This window comes from Carassius gibelio, chromosome A12, assembly GCF_023724105.1.
Source record: "Carassius gibelio isolate Cgi1373 ecotype wild population from Czech Republic chromosome A12, carGib1.2-hapl.c, whole genome shotgun sequence".
Classification (NCBI taxonomy): domain Eukaryota; kingdom Metazoa; phylum Chordata; class Actinopteri; order Cypriniformes; family Cyprinidae; genus Carassius; species Carassius gibelio.
Window position 1 is genome coordinate 19,872,541 of NC_068382.1, and position 16,562 is coordinate 19,889,102.

The window sequence follows — 16,562 nt, forward strand, 5'->3', positions numbered from 1 at the left end:
GTCATTTATTCCAGAATTTTGAGCGGATTTTTCACCAGATCCTCAGGTCATTCTAAAATGCTGATTTGGAAACATTTCTTCTTATTATCGGTGTTGAAAACCGTTGTGCTGCTTAATGTTTTAAAATTAAAATTTGTTTTCTGATTCTTTGATGATTAAAAAATTCAAAATTGTGGCTTTTTTTTGGAGTAGAAACATTTTGTAACATTGTAACGGTCATTTATGTCACTTATGATCAGTTTAAAGGGTTAGTTCACCCAAAAATGAAAATTATGTCATTTAATAACTCTTATTCAATAACCCTTATGCTGTTCCAAACATGTAAGACCTCCTTTTATCTTCGGAACACAGTTTAAGATATTTTAGATCTAGTTCCAGAGCTCTCAGTCCCTCCATTGAAGCTGTGTGTGTACTGTCAGTGTACTGTTTGAGTAAATTAATTACTCCGGGATATTGATTTGTTTGAACTCAGAGGGAGTGTCAGCCACATTAAAAAAAAAGTTAACATCTTAAGTCATTTGTGGATTAATGCGTATTAGAGATGCGAACCGTTTAAAACGATTCAGTTCGATTTGGTGAACTGAATGATTCGTTCGCGAACTGGAAATCCAGCTGCTTTGATTTGAACTCTCTCTCACACAGACACGGAAGAGAAGACAATGCTGAATAAAGTCATTGTTTTTGCTATTTTTGGACCAAAATGTATTTTCGATGCTTCAAAAAATTCCAACGGACCCTCTGATGTCACATGGACTACTTTGATGATGTTTTTCTTACCTTTCTGGACATGGACAGTATACCGTACACACAGCTTCAATGGAGGGACTGAGAGCTCTCGGACTAAATCTAAAATATCTTAAACTGTGTTCCGAAGATAAAAGGAGGTCTTAAGGCAGGCGTACACGGTGCGATTTTTGCTGTCGTATGAGTTCGCATGCGATTTTTTTTCAATCGTGTGGAAATCGCGTATTCTCGTATGGTTGCGGCTCGTATCATTTGCGATGAATTACGAGCCGAGCAGAGTGGCTTACGAGCACTTCCCGACCTTCCGATCATTTTTAAACATGTCTAAAAAGTTCGTGAGCTATCGGTTTGAATTCGTGCCATTTGTGTGGTTGAACGAACCGATTTGTTGATTTATCTGAAGTTGACCAATCACGAACTACGAAAACCACAGAAGAAGAAAGACGAAGACGGCAGCTGAAGTCTGTCAGCAACAGCGAGCGCTGTATGTTTCTAGCAACGTATTCCAATGCCTTCTCTCTCTCTCCCTCTCTCTCTCACACGCGCATATGTAGTTTACAGGGACTCTCCATAAACGTAACGGTATTCTATACTGTATATCCCCATACACTACCTCTATCCATCACGGAAAATGCATGTTTAAATTTTCTATTAAACACCGTATAGTATTTTTTAAAGCCATTTGGTTTACGAGGGCACAGTAATTGTCCTTATAAACCATGTTTACATTTTAATACCCATTTCAGATATTTATAAACCATATACAAGAACACACACACAGGGTAACCAAACGTCCCGGTTTCCTATTGCTGAAAAATAACCTGTACGTGTAGGAAACAGTCACGGCTCGTATCAATATTTTATATGCAGTTATGAGAGAGGGAGAGCAGTTATATTAGGCGCGTTCCACTTGAAGCAGCACTGCACAGAATGATCACCTGTATGGCATCAAAGTACCGCGAGAGCGATTCGAATGCATTGGATATGTGTGCTCTCTTATCGCTCTCGCGGTAATGTCATACAGTGATCCTTCTGTGCGTGCAGCGGTGCTTCAAGTCGAACGCGTCTATCAACTTCGTGCGATTGCTTCTGGAATTCGCAGGTTGTAAAATCGTGTCGTATATCATCTCGTCCGTACGATTTTCAGATAAACTCACTCGTGCCGTGGACATACGATCTTCCGACCATCCGAATTCGCACAGTGTACGCCCGCCCTTACATGTTTGGAACAGCATAAGGGTGAGTTATTAATGACATAATTTTCATTTTTGGGTGAACTGACCCTTTAATGCATCCTTGCTAAATAAAAATATTAATTTCTTTCAAAAACAAAACATACAATCTTACCAAAGTTTTCGTAGTGTATGTCAAAATATCTGTCAAAAGTAGTTGAAAATGTTTTTTTTATTATTATTACACTTTAAAGCTTTACATGTTTAACATTTCTAACTCTGCAAAGCATTTGAGGTGCCATAAGAGTCAGTAAAAGCTCAGATTTATGATTTTTTTAATTTTGTTCTTGAAAAATGTCTGTCTGGCTGAGTAATATTCCTGGGATGAGCCTGTAGAAGAGGATTTCTTTTTGCCTTACTCTCTATAAATGTTGAGATAAAGCCAGACAGACAGTAGAAGAATTTGTCTGGCCGACAAACAGTATGAGATGAGTTAACTGGAGCGTTATAACACCCCAGTCTCTCCTTCACATGAGTGGAGGTTATGATGGGTCATGATCAGAGAAAACTGATCCAGTCAGCTCAATATAGCAGACCACCTTCTCTCTAGACCCTCTTACACTCTTCCTGAGGAGTCGTGTGATGCTGCCCTCCAACAGACCTCTGACCTGAAGACACAAGACTGCCTTTGGGCAGTGGAGCGGTACAGCATTCATGATGGGTAACCATAGCAAGATTTCAGTGGTGAATACCAGTGAAATGTTAGTTTTGATTCCAAGACAAACACCAAAATGCTGTTGAACACAATCCTTTGAGTGTTTCTCCAGATGTCCTTGCTTTTTTGATCAGAATACTTTCTCTCACACGCAGTCATGGTCTGATCTAAATCAGGTCAGCTATATTATTAGACCTCTCAAGTGAAAGAGACTAGACAGAACTTTAGCCCTCATGTTTAAGTAAACATCTGTCATTTCCCAGAGTGCTTCTGATTTTCACCACAATAACCAGTGAGTTTGAAAATGGATGCTTGGCTGTCTGGACTAAATGGTTTTTGTTTGCGCTCACTGAACCGGCAGTGTTCAGACATTTGATAGAGCCAATCTGGCTCTGTCTTTTGTGTCCGGTGCTATGTGATGCAGGCCCTAAAGGCTCTGCGTGGTTATCGATGATACCGTCGCCTCTGTCAGTCCAATTAGGGTTAGCCGAAGCGGATCAATGCTGTGTGTGTGATAGCACATCTCTGGATTTATAGGTGGTCTGATATTTGAAGTTTAAAGAAATATAGATAGTCGAGGAATAAGGGTACAAGTAATGGTTAGGAATATTTTGTGCTTTTATGACAATTGCATTTACTTGATTTTATTTATGTATTATTTTTCCTAATAGAGTGTGGTTCCATTAAAGCCAAAGTGTACTGTATGTTGAAAACAGACCCTTCTCAGCCTTTGCAGCAATGGACGCAACCAGGGAAACTATCAGCCTCTCCAGTAAAGGATGAAAGCGAAAAACTATAGGCATGGATTTTTGCCAATAACCGATTGTTCCAGCAATGAACTATCGTGCCGATTAATCGGCAAAACCGATAAATCAGTCGACCTCTATTTAACACATTACTTCATAGAGCACCAAAAGCGCTTTTCTGGGTCAGGCATTTCTGGCTGCACTCCTGTCATGAGGTTTCGGGGTCATTCACACACTTTCAAAATGTATAGCGGAGAAAGGTCAAAAGAGCATATGTGTGTGTGTGTGTCTGCATTTGTGTGTATGTGAGTGCGTATCCTTGGTGGATTGATAATATGAGTCTTATTGATCTGTGTCTTGGCTGCTTCAGGAAGATGGATTGCTGAGAGTGTTATTATACACGCATACAGTACAAAGTCTCGCATCGGGATCATACAGTATAATTCACTTTATATAGACCAAATGAAAGTGCATTTACAATAATACACCAGCAACATATATCTGCTCACCCACATTCAAAAGACTGCTGCTGTAAGTCACATATATATAATGTGGATTTATGTTACTTATACACACTTTTTGTAGCAAGATACCAAAATGCTTTTAATTGATGCCAGCAAAATATCACAATTCTCAAAACAGATTTTAATACCAAAGCAAAAACAAACATTCAATTGAACATGCCATTTTAAGTAGATATATATTAATTTAAATGTTAACACTAACGCTAACAGGAGGTTTCCATATATTTATAAATGTAACAATTCTTTGACAGTTTTATTGTCAGTTTTATTATTTTATAAGGTTAATAAAGTAAAGAATTAAAGAACAAACAAGCAAATATTTATTATAGTATCTTAATTTTAATATATACAGTATTGTTCAAAATAATAGCAGTACAATGTGACTAACCAGAATAATCAAGGTTTTTAGTATATTTTTTATTGCTACGTGGCAAACAAGTTACCAGTAGGTTCAGTAGATTGTCAGAAAACAAACAAGACCCAGCATCCATGATATGCACGCTCTTAAGGCTGTGCAATTGGGCAATTAGTTGAATTAGTTGAAAGGGGTGTGTTCAAAAAAATAGCAGTGTGGCATTCAATCACTGAGGTCATCAATTTTGTGAAGAAACGGGTGTGAATCAGGTGGCCCCTATTTAAGGATGAAGCCAACACTTGTTGAACATGCATTTGAAAGCTGAGGAAAATGGGTCGTTCAAGACATTGTTCAGAAGAACAGCGTACTTTGATTAAAAAGTTGATTAGAGAGGGGAAAACCTATAAAGAGGTGCAAAAAATGATAGGCTGTTCAGCTAAAATGATCTCCAATGCCTTAAAATGGAGAGCAAAACCAGACAGACGTGGAAGAAAACGGAAGACAACCATCAAAATGGATAGAAGAATAACCAGAATGGCAAAGGCTCAGCCAATGATCACCTCCAGGATGATCAAAGACAGTCTGGAGTTACCTGTAAGTACTGTGACAGTTAGAAGACGTCTGTGTGAAGCTAATCTATTTTCAAGAATCCCCCGCAAAGTCCCTCTGTTAAAAAAAAGGCATGTGCAGAAGAGGTTACAATTTGCCAAAGAACACATCAACTGGCCTAAAGAGAAATGGAGGAACATTTTGTGGACTGATGAGAGTAAAATTGTTCTTTTTGGGTCCAAGGGCCACAGGCAGTTTGTGAGACGACCCCCAAACTCTGAATTCAAGCCACAGTACACAGTGAAGACAGTGAAGCATGGAGGTGCAAGCATCATGATATGGGCATGTTTCTCCTACTATGGTGTTGGGCCTATTTATCGCATACCAGGGATCATGGATCAGTTTGCATATGTTAAAATACTTGAAGAGGTCATGTTGCCCTATGCTGAAGAGGACATGGCCTTGAAATGGTTGTTTCAACAAGACAATGACCCAAAACACACTAGTAAACGGGCAAAGTCTTGGTTCCAAACCAACAAAATTAATGTTATGGAGTGGCCAGCCCAATCTCCAGACCTTAATCCAATTGAGAACTTGTGGGGTGATATCAAAAATGCTGTTTCTGAAGCAAAACCAAGAAATGTGAATGAATTGTGGAATGTTGTTAAAGAATCATGGAGTGGAATAACAGCTGAGAGGTGCCACAAGTTGGTTGACTCCATGCCACACAGATGTCAAGCAGTTTTAAAAAACTGTGGTCATACAACTAAATATTAGTTTAGTGATTCACAGGATTGCTAAATCCCAGAAAAAAAAAATGTTTGTACAAAATAGTTTTGAGTTTGTACAGTCAAAGGTAGACACTGCTATTTTTTTGAACACACCCCTTTCAACTAATTGCCCAATTGCACAGCCTTAAGAGCGTGCATATCATGAATGCTGGGTCTTGTTTGTTTTCTGACAATCTACTGAACCTACTGGTAACTTGTTTGCCACGTAGCAATAAAAAATATACTAAAAACCTTGATTATTCTGGTTAGTCACATTGTACTGCTATTATTTTGAACAAGACTGTATATATATATAGAGAGAGAGAGAGTGAGCGAGAGAGAGAAATCATTGTGAATTAATTTTTTCATACACATACACATACACACACACTCAAACTCACACACACACTTATCACCAAGCTCTTGCTCATCTACCTTCTTGTTCACTTTATTACTTCTCCATTTTTCACCTCTGTCCTCCCTTTCTATTCTCTCTTACTTCTACGTCATCTGGATATCTAATGCAGGTGCCACACTGTGCCATGATTTAATGTTTCATATGCTTGATAATCATATTAGATATTTATGATCCTCTGTGTTCATCTTATTATATTCACTGCTCTCCATCTTTTCCTGTGTAAGACTGACTTCGAAAGGGACGTCAGAGGGCAGCTTCACCTTCAGTTCTCCTTTCAATTAACTTAGCCATGGTTTTCTTTTCTCTCTTTTTTTTATAGCGGCTGAAGGATGAGATAGCAAAGGTGACAAATGAGATCGAAAGTCTTGGCTCCACTCAAGAAAGGTAAGATGAGTGATTTAATTTTTCATTCTTTAGTGCAGTCCAATCCAGTTTGTCCACCTTCAGCTGGTGTCTGCTGTCTGATTCTGCCGTATTCACACTCAAATGCACATTCTCCATTTACTCATAAGCAACCATGGAGAAATGACACAAACATCCTCAGTCTTTCCCATCCCCTGTTTGAATATTTAATGACAGTGCCCCCTGCGGGAGTGGAGGCTTGTGAATTATGTACAGCTGTTTTGGTAAGAGAGGATGTAATTTGTGTAAATTGACCATTGAGATGATGTGTTCGGGACTTTGCAAGAATGTGTATTGATGTCATGCAGTATGTTTCTATTTACATTTACATTTTATAAAGGAGAAGGATTTAAAAAAGGATGTATCCTAATGTTGAATTTGAACACTTTGATTTATTGCAGTCTGAGGGAATGTTCACACAGAACACATTTTCGTATTACAAGGCGCTGCTTTTTTCCCCATAGTTTTTCTTGTAAACATGCTCTAGACAGATGTGTTTGACATTGCGCTCACATCTCTAGACTTTTTATGAAAAAATTAAAAGAGGTGCAACTTTAAAAAAGACATTGCTTATTTCTCCATGCCACTGCACGTCTTGTTTTTCAATGCAAAAACACCTTCTGTGTGAATGGCCCCGATGCTGCCTGACTTCAGTGACCCATATTCCCAGACCAAAAAGAATCGCATCAAAGAATATACATCAAACTGAATCAGGCCCATTCATTATACATGATGCATGATCCCACTGGGGCCATGAACACTTAACAGGAACGCCCACTGCGATTCACATGAGGGCCATTTGGATGGAAGAAACCCATTTTCAGAAAGTGTTCCATGTCGTTAACCTTGCTTTTATGAAATTCTTTTGTCGTTCTTTGTTCCTCCTCCACCTCGAGTGGTGCCATGTGGCCACACTGGAAAGTACAGTAGTGTGCGGATCTTTACAGGCTGTGGCTTTCAACATTATGTGTCACACCCCAATCAATGAGTGCATTTTGCTGTATGGTTATTAATGATGTCATTATGAGGCCCTGACAGGCGTGGGTGTTGTACAACTCCATTCCCTGAGTTTTATCTTTAGATTGCAGCTGTCTTACCTACCCAGCATTAATAACGCATTCATCTTTCTGTGTTTACAGAATAAACATGCAGCGGAGTAAACAGATCGCTATAGGCCGCAAGAAATTTAACATGGATCCCAAAAAGGTAAACAAGCATTGTGGTGTAATACAAGAAGCATCTATTTTTTTGGATTTGAAGTTTTCTCCATCACAGACATTCTCTGATATGCTTTGGTAAAGGAAATGATCCCCCATTACATAAAATGCATTGACATTTTGCATATTTAAACCTTTGATCTCGTGTGGGTGCACATTTTATCATAAGCACACGCTGAGCATCACGCAGCAGCACAATTTTCAGTTCATTTCCGTAGATTTACTTAAATCCAATCTCGTAGGTTAAAGTTCAAAGAGCAGGATGAGAGCAGAGGATAGAGACTGATGTTTTTAATGTACTTTGCTAACACAATTATGTGAAACTATAATGTATAGGACTGCTTTGGAAGATCTTTATGCTGAATGATGTGTTTTTTTTTCTCCAGGGTATTCAGTTCCTCATAGAGAATGAATTGTTGAAGAACACTTGTGAACATATTGCTCAATTCCTCTACAAGGGTGAGGGCCTCAACAAGACTGCCATCGGAGATTATCTGGGTGAAAGGTAAGAACGAGTCCTTCTTGCTGATAGTTGAGAAAAACAGAGCTCCTCAAGTCTTAATAAATGCATTCAAAACGTGGAAGAAATATTTTTAGACTAAAATTTTTAAATGGCACTGCTTTTAGCATTGATAATACAAAATGTTTCTTTAGCACCAAATCAGCATATCAGAATAATTTCTGAAGGATCATGTGACACTGAAGACTGCTTTGCCATCACAGGATTAGATAACAACATTTAAAAAGGTTTTTTTAAATTGTAGTAATATTTCACATCATATTATATTGCTTTTTTTTTTACTGTATTTATTATCAAATAAATGCAGCTATGGTAAGCCCAAGAGACTCATTTCAAAAACTAAATTAAGGGAAGTTGAACAGATTTAGGCTTTTTTTAAAAGATCTGAAATATCTAGAATCAGAGCTGTAATCTGTTTAGCTCTCATTCCAAAATACAAATCATTAAATAATTTATTTTTATTTTTATGTACACCAGCATAAATGCAAACACATTGATTTCTGTGTCACCTGAGGAAAATCAGTAGTGAATCCCCGGATCATTGTTGAAGTGAGGTTATGGCAATGCTGAGTTGGATGAAGTAGATCTTAATGGACGGACCCCCAAAGTGGGTTAATGCATTCGCAGCTCATTGAAATTATCGACATGCCCCATTTCCTTACTGAAGAAGGGGCTACAGTAGTTACACATGGACAGTAATCCCAGACGAAATCCCCTCTTTGAGATTTAATGGCCATTGGACACGTCTGAGAGGAGGATCACAGCCGTAACAGTTTTTTAACAGTAGAGAAGGTTTTTAGTGGCATTTGTTTTGAGTGAAATTCATCTGCTTTTTGTTTTTATAAAAAATTTACATTTCTGTAATTAATTTAGTTCAAAATTATCTAACAGTATTATTTTGCTGCTTTGCAAGCACTGGTATTTTCTGAAGGAAATGCAAATCTAGTTGCTCCATCTTTTTTTATCAGATGTCACTTTAACATCATTGCTGTTGATCTAAGACTGAATCTCCTGTCAATTTTCTTTCTCATTTCCAGGGATGAGTTCAATATTCAGGTTCTTCATGCCTTTGTGGAGCTTCATGAATTTACAGACCTCAACCTGGTTCAGGCACTCAGGTGACAAAATACAGATGCTTAGATGTTGTTCTCCTTTGAGAAATGCAGCAAATATTAGCAAATGTATTTGATAATCTGGTAAATTGATTATTATTAATTAATGATTAGATCTGGTAAGTTCCAAAGAAAATTAAAATGGCAAAAGTAATTCCATTATATAAAACTGGGGATAAACATAATTTCACAAATTATAGACCTGTTTCTATACTCCCCCAGTTCTCCAAAATCCTTGAAAAACGTTTTACGGAAAGACTTAATAATTTCATTAAAACACACCATCTTCTAGTTGACAGTCAATATGGTTTTCGGACAAATAGATCAAAATTTTTGGCACTAATGGAACTTACTGAAATTAAATAATTGTATAGATAAGAAACAAGTAGTGGGAATTTTCACAGACTTAAAGAAAGCATTTTACACTATAAATCATGACCTTCTATTCAATAAACCGGAGAAGTATGGTATTAGAGGGGATGGTATAGACTGGGTGAGCAGTTATTTAAGAAATAGGCAACAGTCTGTAGAAATTGGGGAACATAAATGTATATATACACGAGCATAACATGTGGTTTTCCGCAGGGATCAGTCTTAGGTCCAAAATTTTTTATAATTTATATGAATGACGTGAAGAGTATCAGATATACTAAAATTTGTTTCATTTTCTGATGACACAAATATTTTTTTTGTTCTGTGGACTATTTACAGCAGCTTTTGGGCTGATTACAACAGAAATGAATAAATTAAAACAGTGGTTTGATGTAAACAGATTGCAATTGAATATGAGCAAAACAAAGATTGTTATTAAAGATTGTAAAAAAAACACTAAAGTAGAATTGAAAATTGACAACATAAGTATAGAAAGAGTACATTAAAATAAGTTTCTTTAGTGTGATTTTTAGACTACAAAATCTGCATTTAAAACTGCTAATGAAACGCGGCAAAGCAAAATTTGCCATAGCAATACTGAATAAATTAAGACATATTTTGGATAATAAATCAATGCATGTTTTGCATAATACACTTATATTACCAGATACTGTGTGGAAACTTCAGAAACACCTACTACTAATAATTTACAATCAATATGCATATTACAAAGGAGAGCAATTAGAATCATCAATAACGTTTTTTTATACTTTATTTTTAAAGTCACATATATTGAAGTTCATTAATTTGGTTAAATTTAAGACTGCACAAGACACATGTTTAGTGCAAGAAATAATTAAAAATGTAAAAAAATATTTACGGAAAGGCATGGTGCGTATAATTTTAGAGAAGAATTTAACTTTTAAAAGCTTTAAATAAGAACAATTTTAAAAAGTGAATTTCTATTTGTGGGGTGAGGTTGTGGAATGGTTTGGAGCAGGTGTTAAAACATTGTACAAGTTAAACAGTTAAAAAAGTTCCATATTAAAAGGATATGTGGATTATATGTGGGCTGATTAGGGCTGCACAATCAATAGAATTACATAATCGTTCAGTGTGTCTATTAATTGTTTTAGGTCCACTTATGTTGTTCTAGTGCTTAAGATGTTTTTTCTTTCTTTCTACCAGTTATCTTAAAGGGTTTTCTGTTGTTTTAATTTTAGTTTTAGAATAACATTATAATACCATGCATATTTTTAAAGAAGAAAGCAATCCAAAGTATTGTTGACATTTGAGGCTTAATACTATAGTAAAGCAAAAAAGATGTTCAGTTAGTGTTTTCAGCTTGTTTATTTTCAAATAAAAATGCAGTTGCTTTAAACAATGGTGGAAATATAATTAAATGTAAATTGTGATAATCATAATTATTAATCACAAATACAATTTAAATGTTGTCATAATTGTGCAGCCTTAATGGTGATTGCATCGGGATGTGTGATTATAGGGAGATGGGTTGTTTGAGGTCAAATGTAGACATTTGGTTGGTGTTTAAATTACTGTTATCTCATAAGGAATATATAATATATAATGATCCAGATGTAACCGATTTACTGGAACTATTTTTTATTTAAAAATAATAATAATATTAAATGGAATGCAATAGTCTCATTATGTCATTATGATCTCATTAATACAGTTAATTTCTCCCCGTGCTCCATGCAGACAGTTTTTATGGAGTTTCCGGTTACCAGGTGAAGCTCAGAAGATCGATCGAATGATGGAGGCTTTTGCCCAGCGTTACTGTCAATGCAATCCCGGTGTCTTTCAGTCCACAGGTGTGTATGTGTGTGTGTTTATAATAATCTTGCTCTGTAGTAGGTTGTAACAATATCAAATTGTATAAATATAATTTTTATTAAACTATCAAATTACAATATCGACCTGTACCTTTCATGTTTTTCTTAATAAATAAGTATTGGTTTTAAAATCTCAAATTATTTGCAAAGTCTTCACCGCATGATTTTTTTTTTTTTTTACCAATGTGCAGAAAATGACATTGGCTATCTCAATCCAAAACTGCTGTTTACTGCTGAGACCCAGTCTTTCTGCAGTTTCCTTACACCCACATCCACTCATACATGTTTTGGGCTCTCTTCATGAATTTCCCATGCTCTTGGCTTTGCTAATATGCTTGTAAAGAGTGCCTCTGATGTAGAGCACTTCCATGCTGCCCACATGTTGCTCTGCAAAGTGGCTACACGTGGCCTGCCATGAGCACTTTGTTGCATTTTATCACAAGAAAATTCTAAATTGGACATAAATATTCTCCTTGACTGCTAATAAGTTCCTAGCAACAATAGTTTCTTCAATCATTTCATGTAATGATTTGTGGCCTGCGAGAGGATTAGTAATGAAATGAATGGCTTAAGCACTATTTGGCCTCAAAATTAGTGTTTAAACTCATGCTTCTGTTCATAAATGAATCCAGTGTATTTGGGCAAAGTCCTACACACAAACTCTTGTAAATGCTAAAATGTCTTTTTGCAGATACATGTTATGTGCTTTCATTTGCAATCATCATGTTGAACACAAGTTTGCACAACCCTAATGTGAAGGACAAGCCATCTGCGGAGCGCTTCATAGGCATGAACAGAGGCATCAATGATGGAGGAGATCTGCCAGAAGATCTGCTCAGGGTCAGTGGCCCACACAGTCTTTTAGTTTTGTAATTTGTAATAATTTATTCAGTTTATACATTGTTATTATTATATATACATTTTATGTTTTTTTTACCCTCTCTTTTAGGTTTATTTTTATTATTTACTTATTTTTAGCTAAAGTGGTTTGATAATATATGTATGTGCTCCTTATTAATATACATTTTTATTTTTATTATTTCTATTAAAAAAATATTTTTATTCTTTTGTTTTATTTTCTGTTGGCTGATTATTGACAAATTTAAGGCATTTATTTCCACAATTTATTATATTGCTTTTTATAAAGTTATGCTAGTAGCATTGAAGTTTTTCATACAATTTTGAAGTACAACTCAATTTAAACACTCCTGCAGAACCTTTACGAGAGCATTAAGAATGAGCCCTTCAAGATACCTGAAGACGACGGCAATGACCTCACGCACACCTTCTTTAACCCTGACCGCGAGGGCTGGCTGCTCAAACTGGGTGAGTGAGAGGTTTTCTCTGTTCAGAAGATAAAGGACTGGGACTGGATGCACATTTAACCAGCCCTAAATATGAAAATTGTAAGTAGATCCGTGAATTGAAGGTCTTTCAGTGTGTAATGTAATAGCCAAGAAGCATGAGGCCAAAGGCTTTATAGTCCAAAGCTAATATAAAATATTTATTTATCAGCATGCTTCTCATATTTCAGCTCAGCCTGGATTTTACACCAGGCGGACACACACGATTGTTTTATTGCAGCCTTTTGTTACAGTATTTGTTCAGATTTTCATAGTTAATTTCATTGTTTTCTTTCTTCCACCATTTTTTTTTGTTTTTTGATGTCTTTCTTCAGGAGGTATGTAAGTTACACTGGTTTCCTTTAGCTAGCTCATTAAGCTATGCTTCCAGGTGCTTTGCGTTTTCATTTACTCCATTTGTTTTGTTTTTTTCAGTATAATTTGATAGACATTTCATTGAATCAGAATGAAAGTGTCCGAGTCTGTTTGCTTTTTAACTGGTGTGTTTTGCTGCGCTGTTGTGCCGTGCTCATGATGGGCTTGTGATTTTTGCTAAACTCTCGGCCTGCTTTCTTCGTCTTTGAGATCAACCTGTCTGTTAAACATTACTGTCTGTTGGTCTCTACTGCCCTCATGTGGTCAGTTTAAGCACTGCCTACTGCACAGCCTTTATATACAGTTGTGTGAATGCTACATGCCGCGTACACACAAGAAATAGACGTGTGACTGTACATTTGTGTGTAAAAATGTTTAGATATGACAGGGATAGCACAGGAATTATAGGAGAGCACAGCTGATTTATTAGTACAATATTCATGCAGTTTGTAATGAGATGCAAGTAATATTTATTCAAAAAATTTGTTCTGGCCTCATTTCTATATATATATAACAATGATTAATATGAAATAAAATAAGTGTGTGTGTGTGTGTGTATATATATATATATATATATTTATTTATTTATTTTATTAATTTTTTTAAGCATGCTGTGCTTTAGCTGCTAGTATTATTATTATTATTATTGTTATATTTTAGCAATAGTGGCTAAACATTCTGTAATTTACATTTTTTATTTATTTGATCCTCACAAAACGGTTGTTGTTGTTATTATCATTATTTATAACAGTTATATATGAAAATATATATATATCTGTGCTTTTTATTTATAAACAGAAGTAAAAAAAAATACACTTAAAATCACTTAATTTATAATCCATATTAATTTAATAACACCACAACAGAGTGCTGACCAGTTTTAGAAAGCAAACCATTCTAAAGAAAAACTATTTAAATAAAAATATTATTATGTACAGTTATTTACAGCATCATTCGTTAATTGAGATAATGGACTGACCGTGGAAGAGGAGAGAGCATTGCTTTCATTCCTGCATTCTGACACACATTCTTTATGTCAGGCTCATTTCATAACACATTCTCTTACTAATTTGGTGACCAACACCTAGGGGTGCTCCGAACACGATCGGCCGATCGTTATGCACATCTCGTCAGTAAAGTCGGTTCTCTGATCAGGTGAGTGATTTAACATAGAGCAGCTGTTACTACACAGAGCCGTTGTTAACTGAGAAGATGCGCAAATCCACTTCATTTTCAGCATTTATTGGCGCATCTTCTCAGTTAACAACGGCTCTGTGTAGTAACAGCTGCTCTATGTGAAATCACGCACCTGATGGAATTAACTGCTGATAAGAGAACCGGCTTTACTGACGAGATGCGCATAACGATCGGCCGATCGTGATCGGAGCACCCCTACCAACACCTTAAACTTGTGCCTGGCTCAATGCCTGGTTCAGTGGGTTTGGGCTAACTGTGTTTTGTTTATGAAGCTTTGAGCTGTCCATCTGCTAAAGTGAGTCCAATACATGTGTCTGTCTGTTTGTCTGCTGCTTTGCCTCATGTCCCTGCTGCACACCACTATTATTCTCAACCAAATACTCATACAGACCTGGACGAGTGTATCCGTATTATACTCACATCTGTCTGATCCACAGGTGGACGGGTGAAGACGTGGAAGAGGAGATGGTTCATATTGACGGACAACTGTCTGTATTATTTTGAATACACCACTGTACGTGAATCTGCTTTACTGAAGTTAAATGATTGAATGATCCATAACTGAACATAACTGATCCATTGTGTTTTACTGCGGTCACATGTGTTTCCTCTTCTGCATCTGTTTCCAGGATAAAGAGCCGAGAGGGATCATTCCTCTGGAAAATCTCAGTATTAGGGAAGTGGATGACTCCAAGAAGCCAGTAAGCGTTCTCTCACTTTTCCATCTTTTTGCCGTCACATTTGATTTACTTTATGGTAAATGAATCATTATGGTCGAGTATTTGATTATATATTTAGTTACTTAGTAGCTTTCATCCTAACTTTTATTATTTTATTGTTTTTTTTTATTCATGTTAATGTTTTAATATTTCTTTTAGCAGCAGTGGTTTGGTTAGCATTCTGTTTATATATATATATATATATATTTATTCATTTTTATATTCTATATAATTTTAAATAATTAAACTGTATTTATTAAATATGTAAAAGATTTTTAGCAACAGTGGTTTGAATAGCGTGCCCGTGCATTTTTTTCTATATTATATTTTATTACATATATAGTTTTGTTTTATCTTTGTAGTTCAGTTTCAAGTTTTATTATTATTAAATGTATTCATTTTTTTATATATATATTTTGCTACTGCAGTTTGATTTAGTCATAGATTAGCATGTTGTGCTTTTATTATTTTTCATTTTATTAATGTTTAATATATTTTTAATTATTTAATGTTTAAATTATTTAATGTTTTAAATATTTTATATGTATTATATTTTTTATCCTTACCTTTAGGTTTTTATTAATTAATAGTTAATATTATAAAAGTACATAATTTTATTATTATGTTATAACATCATAATTAGATATTTTCATAATATGGGTTGCTAAAATCTCTCTCATACACTGCCCTCATTGTTCTCGTAACCTCAGTTTGATCCAGTAAAATATCCTTGTGATTAATGTACTAAAAGTTCAAGATCAAATCCTCTTCTAAAGTAGCTCTCTTTGCACAGAACTGCTTTGAACTCTTCATCCCAGACAACAAGGATCAGGTCATCAAAGCGTGTAAGACTGAAGCAGATGGACGGGTTGTGGAAGGAAACCACACGTTCTACCGCATCTCAGCACCAACAACAGAGGAGAAGGAGGAGTGGATCCAAAGCATCAAGTAAGCCTTCCTCTCATTTTGCCCTGACAGAATGTTTAATATGCACGAGGTTGCATTTTGACACAGAATGGACTTAAGCCCAGAGTGGCAGCTAAAATTCATAGGGCCTGGAATTTTGTTCGGATCTTTAGAGGCACGTTTTTAACTTAAATGAGTATATATATGTATTGAATTTAGAGAGAATTTTAATAGTCTTAATTTATGTTTTACATTTTGTTGTATCTTCAGGATTAGCATTTAATGTTTGATATAAAGATATTATATTTATATAGCAGATGCAAAAGTCTCTTAAGTGCCATCTGAAATGTTCTTCTCAGGCTCTCATGTGTTGGTTCAGTAATTTCACTGCAATGGCAATGCATAGGTTATTTTCTTTGCCATTATAGTGAAATAACTGAACATAAATATGGAAAAGAGATAACATTTCAGATGGCACAGCATCTGAACTCTTCATAGATAGATAGATGCACTGCTGAATTTTCATCCAAGCAACCTTTTCAATTTTATA

At 35.7% G+C, this 16,562-nt stretch overlaps 1 protein-coding gene across 5 annotated transcripts in view; it reads left to right on the forward strand.

Moving 5' to 3' along the window:
- The window catches only part of LOC128025421 (cytohesin-1-like), a 60,290-nt gene that overhangs the window by 42,730 nt on the left and 998 nt on the right, over positions 1-16,562 (forward strand). For 2 of the 5 annotated variants that reach the window (XM_052611776.1, XM_052611772.1), the window contains 10 exons: positions 6,313-6,377; positions 7,535-7,601; positions 7,999-8,117; positions 9,170-9,250; positions 11,339-11,451; positions 12,164-12,312; positions 12,687-12,799; positions 14,823-14,901; positions 15,017-15,088; positions 15,900-16,054. In XM_052611776.1, coding sequence (XP_052467736.1) covers positions 6,313-6,377; positions 7,535-7,601; positions 7,999-8,117; positions 9,170-9,250; positions 11,339-11,451; positions 12,164-12,312; positions 12,687-12,799; positions 14,823-14,901; positions 15,017-15,088; positions 15,900-16,054 — 1,013 coding nt within the window. Of the gene's footprint in view, positions 1-6,312; positions 6,378-7,534; positions 7,602-7,998; positions 8,118-9,169; positions 9,251-11,338; positions 11,452-12,163; positions 12,313-12,686; positions 12,800-13,150; positions 13,154-14,822; positions 14,902-15,016; positions 15,089-15,899; positions 16,055-16,562 lie in introns of all 5 variants that reach the window. The other 3 variants (XM_052611773.1, XM_052611775.1, XM_052611774.1) reach the window with 2 other exon arrangements.